Source organism: Desmodus rotundus, chromosome 8 (assembly GCF_022682495.2).
Source record: "Desmodus rotundus isolate HL8 chromosome 8, HLdesRot8A.1, whole genome shotgun sequence".
NCBI classification, from domain to species: Eukaryota; Metazoa; Chordata; class Mammalia; order Chiroptera; family Phyllostomidae; genus Desmodus; species Desmodus rotundus.
This window is the reverse complement of record NC_071394.1, coordinates 37,350,753-37,363,110: the sequence shown is the minus strand read 5'-3', so window position 1 is coordinate 37,363,110 and position 12,358 is coordinate 37,350,753. Positions and strand designations below refer to the sequence as shown.

Below are 12,358 nucleotides of genomic sequence, written 5' to 3'. Positions count from 1 at the left end.
TAAAGGTAAAATCCCCAAATTTAACAGATTTCACTGTTGCTTAGACATTTGTTTAGTACAAATGAAACATCAGCTGCTATTAATACATGTACAATTTACACCATTAAAAAAAAGTGTTCTGTTTGCAGTCACAGTGCTGAGTGTCCACTGGGTTTCTGCTCTCAGCTCATGACCTCCAGTTTTCCTTCAACGGACTCTTGATTCAGGTGACACCAGGTAGCCCTGAAGCTATGAGATTTTCTCTGAGTAAGGATCAAGGTCAAACATGCACGAACAATTCCATCTTCTTAAAACACACTGGCTTTTATATTTTTCTTCTATAACTATACTTTAACAAAGTTGCATAAATATTCATCACTTTTCTATAATATTCAAAATGCTTCTAGGAAGGTTTAGAAAGAAAAAAGTCTGGTTAACTAAGTTGAGAAATTCATCATTTTGTAGCTGATTATTTATAGACAATGCTTCTTCATCAGATAAATGAATAAAGACATCATGAAACTAGCCTGCAACCATCCCCCAAAGTATCATTCACTTAAAAGGATGAAGAATTACACTTAAAATGTCACCTTACCAAGAGTTGTCTGCGAGTTGGGATTCACATACTGATCCTTACTCCATTCAACCATGCACTTCAAAATCGACACTAAGCATTCTAAACCTTTTTTCCTCAGGCTCAATTCCTATAAAATAATTCAGAATTAGAATAAAAACAAGATCTTTTAAACAAAACACACAGCACTTCCTTGGCCAAGTTTAAATTTGAAAATCTTTTTAAAGTTCTTACCTGAATATTACTCATACCGAGTTCTTGACTGCCCCGTCCTTGAGCAATTTTTGATAGATCATTTACTAGTCTTTCAAATATATTTGCTGCATTTAAATCACAGTCATAGTTTACATAAATATCTACTACACTCTGAGCATCTGTAACAACATAATATATTAATTAACAAAGGGCATATGGTGTATAAGCATATTTAACCTTTTAAATACCTCATTATAAGAAAGAGATAATATAGATAATTTCAAATACCTGCACAAATCCTTGTCAATGTCTGAATAACCATCCATTTGTGGTCAAATGAGCTGGTAGAAGTTTCCAAAATGTATAGGAAAATTTCTTTAAAGAATACCTGTGATTAGGAGAAAATAGCTATTTAAAATATTGTTTATAATTCATAAATATGATCACTTTTTAAATATCCCAAAGCTGCAGAGCAGAGATTAGGATGCAGGTTCTCTGGATTTCAACTTCTGAGTCCACCTCTGAAACATCAGGACTGAAATAACGTGAGGGGTGACTTAAACTAGCCCTAGCAGTGGGCGCACTGCACTGCACTTCACAGTAGTTTGTTCACTGCCACACAAACACTGCAAAAGAAACCTACAAAGATTTGGAGTGCCTCTGAATAAGTTTTTGAACATATTTACAAAACTAATATAACGCATAGTTCACTTTTAACTCCCCAGAAAGCATAAACTATATTCTGTTCATCACTTATATAGGGTGGGCAAAAGCAGGTATACAGTTGTGAGTATGCAAAACACAAGGGTTTATATTCTTGTATTATTATTTATTAATTATTTTATTCCTTCCCATACAACTATAAACGTACTTTTGCTCCACCCTGTTATTTTTCAGACACTATAGTACTGGGCAAGCCTAATTATTCCCAGATTTTAAAATAACTAATGCTGTAATCCATACAATAAAAAGGATCTAATTGTCTAATTCTCATAGACTATTATATTTTTATCCTTACTAACACAAGTGGAAATCTTGTCTGAAAACTACAAACTATTTCTCACTATTCTTTTATACCAAATAATGTCAACCACAAAGGGCTTAACCTAGTTAAATAAATTTCAACTTAAGAGCTAAGAATTTTCAGATTCAAATTTATTCTGGAAAAAGTGACTGTGATTTAAGAAGGGATGACTGAAAAAAACCCAGAAACAATATACTGTATTAACATTCACAGAACATATGTATTATGAACCTAGAAATTCACATTACAATGTATGATGATTAACAACTTCTCTTCCCAAATTGGATGAGGTTTCCTTTAATGTGCTTTTCTTTCACGAAACTGAACACATTTCTAGTACTTGCTTAGTGTCAGTATTTCCTGTTAAGATTATAAGCTGTAAGAGGATAAGAGCCAGGTCTTTCTTGCCAAGCATTGTGTCCACCCTGCAAGGCATATAGTAGGCATTCAATAACTATTCATGGCCACAATTCCCAAACACTTCACCAAGGTGCCCCAGAATGCTACAGCAAACTCCAAGGGGTGTCATGAGAATTTATAAGGTAAAAGTGAGAAATACAGCTGTTAGATGCCTCACAAAATTGTTCAGTGTCAGCATTAGATCAGTTAGATCACATGACATTCCTTTCAATGACACCATTATTTTTGCAAACCTGAGTTTTAGTGGTTGCTATGATAAAAAGCAGGAACTGAATGAAAATCAATGAAGAATAGGAAATAGGGTGGCAGTAGCCAATTTGATTCTAATATCTGTGCAGTTGTACAGTATCCAACAGGCACATACACTCCAGTAATTAGTAATTGTGACTATTTAAAACTCCACTTTCAGAAATAGACATATAAGATAATATCCACGGAAAAACCGTATTATAGAAACTCTGAGGTAACTATTCTCAGAAAATGAATCTTTATTTGACAATCTCAATTTTGCTTTGCAAATTTATGTTTTCAGATGGTGGGTTTTCTCCAACTGCAACACAGCTCATTTTGCATTTGAATGTTTAGTATTTTCAAAAGCATATCTTTAACCCTCATAATTTCCCCAAAGAGAGAATATAGAGTGAAATAATAAACCTGATCTCTTTTTAGAAACATTACTACAACCATTTTGTAGTAAGAATCTACCATCTATGAACAGACAGGGAATTTCTTGGAAGTATTTCCTGTTAAATTTGTGCTTACAAAATTTTTGTATATCAAATTTACTCCACAAAAATAGTAATCCCAACTTAAGGAATCAATATCACAAAAATCATTTAAGAATTTATATTTCACACAGCCTACTATATAGTATTTCAATGAAATACTGTGTCAGTGTCCAAAAATCTGTAAGTAACTGTATGCACAGCCTTCCAAAATTCTCTAATGGCACTTAAGTACCCCATCACCAAATGAGAGACTTTTAGCTGGTTATAGAAGGGAAAGTTCCAAAAGGTGTTTTTTTAAGTCACTCTGATTTTTAGTTCCTGAAGATAATTAAGAAAAAAACTGTGTAAAAAAACAACTGTTGTTAGTTAAATGCCCTGCATTATTTTAATAGACATATGGCAAACTTTTTTTCCTCTTTTTAAAAAATTATTGTTCCATTATAGTTGTTCCCATTGCCTGCCCCCCTTACTCTCCCTATGTGGCAAACTTCTAAAATTTGATACCACATATGAACCAGAAATTGTTTCCTCCCCCAAAATATGGTCCAAATTGAAATTTTTTTCACTTAAAATACCAAGGCCTTATTCTGTCTCATTCCCACACAACTGTTCTTCATGAATTTAAATAGATACTATAGAACATTCAGCAAAAATATGATTATCTTAACCATCTCAAAACTCTGGGAAAACAATAATTTATCCTTTCCTATGAGATAATAAATTATTAGCCTTCAGTTAGGATTAAATATAAAACTAATAAAAACCATAATGCAACCTGTGTATCATACCAAACATAACATGAAGATGAGAAGTGACCAGCATGCAAATGAATATTTCTAAAATATATAATGTCCCAACCAAAATAGCATTTCAACAAATGACAAGCTGGAAAAGGTATCCATTAAATCAGCAAAACACAAAATACTATTTTAAAATACTGAACTATTTGAAGGTGAAAACAAAAGATCAGGAATGGCTACACCTGCATGATACATGCAGACATGGTCGGAAGATTCCCTAATTCTGTTAAGTCTCTGGAAATATTTATAACCACATGACAGTTATTCTATTTCCAAATATAAGAATATATAATAATTTAGAATGAATATATAGGACTATATAAAGCAAAAATTAAAATTTCAAATGTCCTAAAATATAAGCCAAAAAAATATAACCCTTCTCAATTACATCTTTAAAGTGCCCAAAACTTAAATGGCTTATAACCATGTACACAAAGTATATACTTTGAGCTTTCTTTTAAGATGACCAAAACCACTGTTACATACTCTATGCACAATGGCAAAGTTATTGTGAGGACCAAGTTAACTCAAGAAAACTAGAATCATTCGTACAACTAGTATAAATTTCTTGAAGGCAGGGGCTATGTCTTAATTCTTACTGCTTACATAGTGTGCAGTGCTTTGTAGCTACATGTTAGTTGAATGAGTGAATAATTTTTTATTCACTAGAAGTACATGTAATACACAAATGTTATTCACATTCTTAAAAACTTTCCAGTGTATTAATAATCTGACTTAACATGAAACAAACTGCAATGCAACAATGCCTAAATGAAGAACATACCTCAATTTGCATCTTCAGATGCGTCTTGAAGTTTGACAGCAAAGTAAGAAATATGGAAAGAGAAAGCTCAAAAACCTCTGGAACAGATGAAACTCCGTTTTTCGAGAGTGCAACACACAGATACTGCTTAATAGCATTAATAAACATCTCATTTGTCCTGAAAACAGGTCCTGCATTCTGCAGAATGGACAGAAGTAACTGCAATGAAAGAATCTTGGATCGTAACTCATGAGACCTAAAATGTAAAAAAGAAGGCACAGTATATGGACAAATTTAGCATTATGGTAATAACAGGTTATTCTGAGATATTTCCTGGTACCATAAAACTTCACAAATTTTTAAATGGAGGGAAACAGAAAGCTCTACAACATAAAAAAAATACAGTACATGAACAAGCTTAAGCACTAATAATGGGTAGTTTCATTGATGTTCTCTCATATCACAAAATTTTACAAACTTTTAAAATGGGAAAACAATCTTCACACATTTTTAATATCAACCTACTGTGCCTTTGAACAAAAAATAACTTCAAGATTCATGCCTTGTTCCTTTCTTTCAAAGGCACACTTCATTTTTTAGAAACCATTATGAACTTCTCCAATTAAGTGTCATACTCAGTATATACTAGGTCCAATGTACTTAATTCCTAGTTACGCTATTCAGAAATCCTAGTAAGGTTTGGTTACATTAACAAGTTATAGCACAACTTCAAGGTTTGTTTTTCAGGAGCTATTTAACTTTTTTTTCTTTTTTGAAATACATACAAAGAAGCTTTTAGAACATTTATACCCTTAAGAGCTTACATATTTACTCTAAATATTTTCATAGTAAAAAACTAAAAAGTACATTTTCAACCTAAATTTAAATGTTCTTTCTGATCAATATATTATGCCATACTTCTGATCACCATCTAGAATTTTAATGACCAGATTTCACAAATACAGTTTTTCTCTTATTGAAACACACCCCTTAGGCCCAACAAACCAGGATGATCTATCCCAGGCAACTTTTCCAATTCAGGACACACTAAAACGCTCTAGCAGCCAGCTCTTTTCATTTTTCATTCCAAATACTATATTCAGTCACATATTCAGTCACATTTACAGCATATAGTAAACTTAACTGCTCCTGATTTCTACCTTAAAAACCGTCATGGTTACATGAACAGTGAGGGAACTGACTGTGGGAGTGAGGGGGTGGGATGGGCAGAGGAGAGCAAAGGGAAAAAAAACTGGGACAACTATAATAGAATAACAAAAAATTGATTAAGAAAAAGAAAAGGAGTTCATGGTTACAAGTGTCAGGTAATTTTTCAAAAAGCTAAGAAACTCTAACGAGGAATATTTAATTTCACGTACATAGGAATCACAAAAAAATTCTTGTCTTTGAAATAAAACCGGAAGCAACAATATCATGGCTCATTATGACACAGTGATGTTTCCAGGATGGCTATGCCTCTGAATCTAAGACCACACACAGCAAATAGAGCATTATAAAAAATGCTCAGATAAATCAAGCCAGAAACAGGTAGAGGTAAAACCTTGAACAGCTATTTTGAAAATACAGAGTGGGACAAGTTATCTCCCATTCATATAGAAACCTTCCAAGGTTTATACACTACTACTATGTCCTAGTCTAGCTCATCATACTTTTTACTCAATTCTAATAGTAATTAAAACCTGCAGCACTTAAACATGACTTCTTGTTATAAGAGTGTTTTCTTTTTGTATCCCCAACATCTAACAAAATGCCTTGTACATAGTATGTGCTCAAAAAAAATAATGGGTTTATTCATACACTCATTAAGCATTCATTAAATATCTACTATATATAAGGCATTAATTAATGAAGCAATGATTGTCCTATGACACAAGAGCATATACTTAAAAAAAATTATTGTATTTTTTTCCATTACCATTTAACCTCCTTATACTCCTGCCCCACAGCAATCACTGCACTGTTGTCCATGTCCGTGTCCTTTTTCCTTTTTGCTCGATCCCTCCACCCCTAAACACCCCCCCCCAGTTAATAGCATGCACTTTTGATAAGACAAAAGAGGCTGGAAATTTCACGTCTGTGGTTTTTCATGGGATAGTTTCAAATTATAATTTAACTTACAAGAACACTTCCTAGATCATAATCGTAGCAAACCAACAAAGTATAAAGAGAAGCAAAGACAAAAAGAAAATTTTATAAATACAAAAGCTCATTAATTTTGACAAAAAGTCATTCAAGCTAGAAATTGATATATTCTCTTTTCGAAAGAGAACAATTTCTGGAGGTGAAAATGTGATCTTTCATTATTCATTTCCAATGTTTAATGACCCTGATGGCCAGCTACCTCTTTTTAAATGGACAAACAAAATTCCTAATATTTGGTTTAAGCCCACTAAGTAGAAGGATAATTAAATTTACATTATTCCTCATAAAAGCAGCTCTCCAAAACTAGATTACTCTTTTTTCAGGGCTAAATAAACACCCTCCCCCACATAGTATTTGTGTATTTTCTTTTATGTTCTTTTCATTCTTGGCAATTTAAACAATTCCCTCTTTTCTGCTTCTAGTCTTTTTACAAACACATTATTTACAATATTTGATTTGAGAAAACATCTGAGGTTTTTAAGTTGATAACATTTTAAAATCATGGCAAGAATGGTTTTTAACAATAACACCAAATTCTTACGTTTTATCACCCTTAAAGTAAGTCTTCATCAATTCAGAATGAGATGTCAAAATTGTCAATTTTTGAATAAGAAAGTTACATTTCCCATTATACTGAGAATTAAAAAATTCAAAATATTTAAAATACATTTTTATAAAATATATAGGATATAATCAAGTTTATACTGCAATCTGAACTACCTTAATCCTTTCTCCAGAGAGTCTGTATTTCCCAAATACAGAAGAATCAATAAATTATATTTCTGACTCCCAGGAGTTGGGTCTAAAGAGATTTTAGAATTTTAGGCTTCTGGGCCTAGAAGATGTTTCCCACTGATTCAGTATAATGTGACAAAGTAAAATAAAACTACAGGAAACTTCGTTTTTATTTTATCATCTCTAATTTTTCATCTTAGTTGACACTTAGAACTGGAAATGCTCTAGAGGTTTTTAATAAAGTTATGTTGCTTACATTTCCCTCATTTCAACACTCCTTTCTCAAAGTCAGTCACCCCTTCTCCAAGGTTTCTTTCTCTAGAAAGTTCTCCATTGGTCATGCTATAATACATCAGGCTGCAACATTAGAAAGGCATACCTCTCTAGTAACTCCCAAACTCAATCTCAAACAGGAATTACAGTTGAATCAGATGAAATGAAATATTTTTGATGATTTATAACTTACAAAAATGGTAGTTTCCTACAGTTTAAACCACTATGTTTGATGAGATTCCGACAAGCAACTTTTATTGTAAAGTACTTCCTGTTCCCCACAGTGAAAGGTATCATCTTAGGGCATTTTTCAGACCTCAGTGAATATATATAGTATGACTTTTAAGATTTCTCTCTCTTAATAAATCAGCTGGTAGCTTTCAGAAGCCTAGCATGAAGCTACATGTAACAGGGATACATCAGTCCTAAAGTTACTTAAAAACTGAAATAGGAATTCATTCAATCATTCAATATCTACTGAGCACCTACAATGTACCAGGCACAATTCTATAATGCTGTTGGTATGCTCTGGGAAACAGTGTAAGGTACCTACTTTAACAGTTTTGGAACTCACTGTTTTCCAATCTATTTTTTTATTTTTATTTTTATTTTTAAATTTTTTTTTTCGATTTTAAAATTATTTTACTGTTGTTCAATTACAGTTGTTCACATTTTCTCCCCACCTCTCTACCCCACCCCAGCCAAACCCACCTCCCTCCCCTGTTTCCACCCTCCCCCTTGGTTTTGTCCATGTGTCCTTTATAGTAGTTCCTGAAAACCTTTCTCCCCACTATCCCTTCCCCCCTCCCCTCTGGCTATTGTTAGATTGTTCTTAACTTCAATGTCTCTGGTTATATTTTGTTTGCTTTTTTCTTTTGTTGATTATGTTCCACTTAAAGGTGAGATTATATGGTATTTGTCCCTCACTGACTGGCTTATTTCACTTAGCATAATGCTCTCCAGTTCCATCCATGCTGTTGCAAAGGGTATAAGCTCCTTCTTTCTCTCTGCTGCGTAGAATTCCATTGTGTAAATGTACCATAGTTTTTTGATCCACTCATTCAATGTATTTTTTCAAAATAAAATAACCCTAAAATATTTTTGAGGGTCTTACAGAACAAGAGGAACAAAAGAAAATCCAAAGACTTATCTTACAGGACATTTTGAGCTTTAAAACTGTATTTGCCAGGTAGAACAGCTAATGACTTACTTTGGATCTGGTGGTCCGTCGGACAGCGGTTTCATTGACAGTTTACACAATGACCTAAATACTAGAAAGGCATCCTTCTGTAAAATGTGGGAAAACTTAGCACCAGGTGAAGGTCCTGAAGAATTTCCAGATTCCTAAACAAGTTAACATACTATGTAAATAAAGATATTTGCTGGTATGAAATCATTTCAGCCTTTTATACATTTCATTCTATTCAGTAATAGGTGGGGTTCTATTGGAAGGGAAACCACATGAGGACTTTGCCACATTGTTTTTCTTTGACATCCCATCCCTATTTTCAACAATTAACACCTTGCCAAAATGCATTCTTTTAAAAATATTCCCTCTTAGTCTCCAAATAAACTCTTAAAATTTACCCAAAAACTTCATTTAGTTTTTTCCATATAATGGATCTAGTAGTGCTTAGTTGTCTTTAACCTCATTCAAAACAATTTTGTTTTGATTGTATTGTGACAGCTGTCATATCAGTGTGCACTAAAAAAACTTATCAAAACTGATGAATTTTTATGAAGCAATTTTAATATTGAAGACGGAAGATGATACATAACATTTTCAGTGTATTATGCTTTATTATTTCCAGAAAGGTAAAAACACAACTGAAACACACAAAAGAGATTTGTGCAGTGTGTGGAGAAGGTGTATGACTGACTAAATGTGTGTGATTGATTGAACATGTGAAAAGTGGTTTGTGAAGTTTCTTGGACCACTGACATTTTGGCCAAATGACTTCTTTGCTCTGGGGCTGTCTTACGCATTGGAAGATATTTAGTAGCACTCCTGGCCCCTCCCCACTAAGAAGCCAATAGTGGGAGAGAGCTGACATACTTAAAATATCCAAATCAATAAAGTTATTGGTGAAAATGAAAAATGTGTATTTTATGTAAAAAAACTAAATGGACTTTTTGGACAATCCAGTATTACTAACAAAAATTAGCACATCATGCCCTAACAAGATACTTCATCCATAGCCTAAACTATGCTTTCCAATATCTATCACTGGATGTTTTATGTTTTTTTTAAATTGTATTTTTTCCATTACCATTTATCCCCCTTATATTCTCTTCCACCTCCACCCGGACCCCTTATCTTTTTGTTCCATTTTATTTTTCATCTACTTTGTGCAGCTAAAATAAGACAATGGAGATCCTTAAAGCAATGTTCAAAAGTTATTAACTAATGAAATTCAACAAGGCCAAGAAAGCTTCCCAATAGTATGGGGCAATGACTTAATATAGAACTTCCTTATCTAAAAAGGATAAAAACACAAAGTATAAGGTAGGAAAAATAAAGAGGGACTATAACTACCATAGTATGGATTTCATTGTAGCCTTGAACAACGGTAAGATAAAGTTCTCTAGATTTCTAAAAGTTCCTTTCCATTCTAGGACACTAGAATTATTTTATGAATATTTGATAAAAATTTTCCTTTTTAGAAGTAATTTCAAAGGGGGGTTTAAGAAAGATGTGAATACATGACAAACACTGCAGAATTAAAAATTTAGCTATCAATTTATTAAGAAAATAAACAGCTTTGATTTGTATCAGTGAGAAAAAAACCCCAAGTTTTTATTTCCCCAGACTGAAACCAGCCAGGATTATCAACTAGATGTATTCACCACAGGGTGTTGGTGATCTAGAAATGTGTAAGATTAACAGCATTTTCCCACCCCCATTTATACCTGAGTATCATTGGAAGAGACAGATAATCTGTCGTCAGGTAAGGATGGTGTATATGTAACAGAAATTGGTGTTCCTGGAATTCCATTTGCTTGAATATTTTCACTGTCACTACCATCCTCTATCGTTCCAATGTTGCCATCTGCAGTTGCATTTATAGTCCTTTCTCCTGTATCTAAAACAGTAACAATACAAAACATGCAAATATGTCTGATTTAACTGAAGTATATGAAATCATGGAGTATTTAAAATGAAAGTGGCAGAAAGTGATATGAAGTAACATGTACTGGCACCATTTGAAGGTTAGCATACTTACTCATAAGCAAATATGCACTTGGAATACATCCAAATATGACCCTAAGTAGCTCTAGCAATGAAACACAGCTGATGAAAGGCAAACCAGGGTGTGCCAGGGCAGAAGCTTACTTTTAGTCTATATCAACATTTACTAAACTGGGTTCTAATGACTGCTAACGCATTTAGATGGCAACAGAAATTCCTTGAAAAGGGAAATGCTGGGAAATAAGTTTCTTTATCATAACCTTTAATTTGCTAATATGCATTGAGTTCTCCAAAGGGGATATAAAATATGCAGTATTTTCAAATTTATTTTACTATGAGCCCTTTCCCCCCTTTTTAGAATACCTGATAATACCTCTAATAACATATTCTTAGGAACATTACTACAGCAATAATGGCCTATACCCCTGAATATTTTTCAATATGCCACTTTAAGTCATCATACTTGTAATTAATATAAACAGAAATAAATGACTTCTGATAGAATATAGATAATAGAAATAATACCAAGTTTCAGAAATGCTCTAAGGTGTGATGTATATTTCTTTAAAAAAGGAACACAAACATGTTGAGGGCCATAACTCAGTAACTATCTAGCAGGAAACTGCTCCTTTCAGACTGCCAATTAAAAGAAAACTGTAAGCTAGCATAAGGGAAACATACTATACAATAAGGAGGATAATTTTGGAATATGAAAGAGCCATGTTTCAATTCATGTCTCTACCATTTAACTGGGTAAGTTATTTCATCTTTCTTTGCCTCAGTTTCTTCATCAGCAACAAAGATAATAATGTCTATGAGGAATCACCCACACACACATACTGTGTTATATATATATATATAACACAACTGGTTCTCATTAATATTAGCTGTTATTAATTTTATTGATAACTGGTAACACATGCCCAATTTCTGATTGCTTGAAGTACTGAAAGGACTGTATCTGGCATCCTACTCTGAAACTGCTTCCTGTTCTCCAAATTAGAATACCCTGGATAGATTAAATGGTATAACTCCCAAGTATGTTCTACAATTAACAAGTGGTACAAGAAAAAGATATTCATTAGAAAACATATTTGGGTAACTCTGTGTTACACAAACAAAACAGGTGCTTCCCCAGTGGGCCTTTTGGAGCTTTAATATGCTGATGTCTGATATGCTAAATATGATTACAGATATAGGTATCTTAAATATATAAAGTATGTTCATATATATGCAAAGAACTCTCTGGAAGAAATCATTAAAAATTTAATGATCATCGGAAATTGATAACCATTCCTCAAAGCTCTTATTCCAAACCTTTTTCTCTCTGCACCCAATTACACCTCTTCCCATGGTCCTCCCTCCACCTTCCCTTAACAAAGGACCTTCACCTTCCACTGAGCTAAGAGACAGGTAATTTAACATAAGTTTCCTTGCTCACCTCTGCCCCGCCATAAAGTTCCTTGACATCAACTTCAAACTTTTTCTTCCCTCTTGTTTCAGCGGAAAAAATA

At 33.2% G+C, this 12,358-nt stretch overlaps 1 protein-coding gene across 2 annotated transcripts in view; it reads right to left on the bottom strand.

Annotated features, from left to right (window-relative positions):
• Nucleotides 1-12,358, bottom strand: part of ARFGEF1 (ARF guanine nucleotide exchange factor 1) — a 106,494-nt gene that overhangs the window by 49,563 nt on the left and 44,573 nt on the right. For both annotated transcript variants that reach the window (XM_053930394.2, XM_053930395.2), the window contains exons 8-13: nucleotides 10,565-10,737; nucleotides 8,865-8,998; nucleotides 4,505-4,739; nucleotides 1,037-1,136; nucleotides 788-927; nucleotides 575-683 (exon numbers count right to left, since the gene is read on the bottom strand). In XM_053930394.2, the coding sequence (XP_053786369.1) occupies nucleotides 575-683; nucleotides 788-927; nucleotides 1,037-1,136; nucleotides 4,505-4,739; nucleotides 8,865-8,998; nucleotides 10,565-10,737 (891 nt within the window). The remainder of the gene's footprint in view (nucleotides 1-574; nucleotides 684-787; nucleotides 928-1,036; nucleotides 1,137-4,504; nucleotides 4,740-8,864; nucleotides 8,999-10,564; nucleotides 10,738-12,358) is intronic.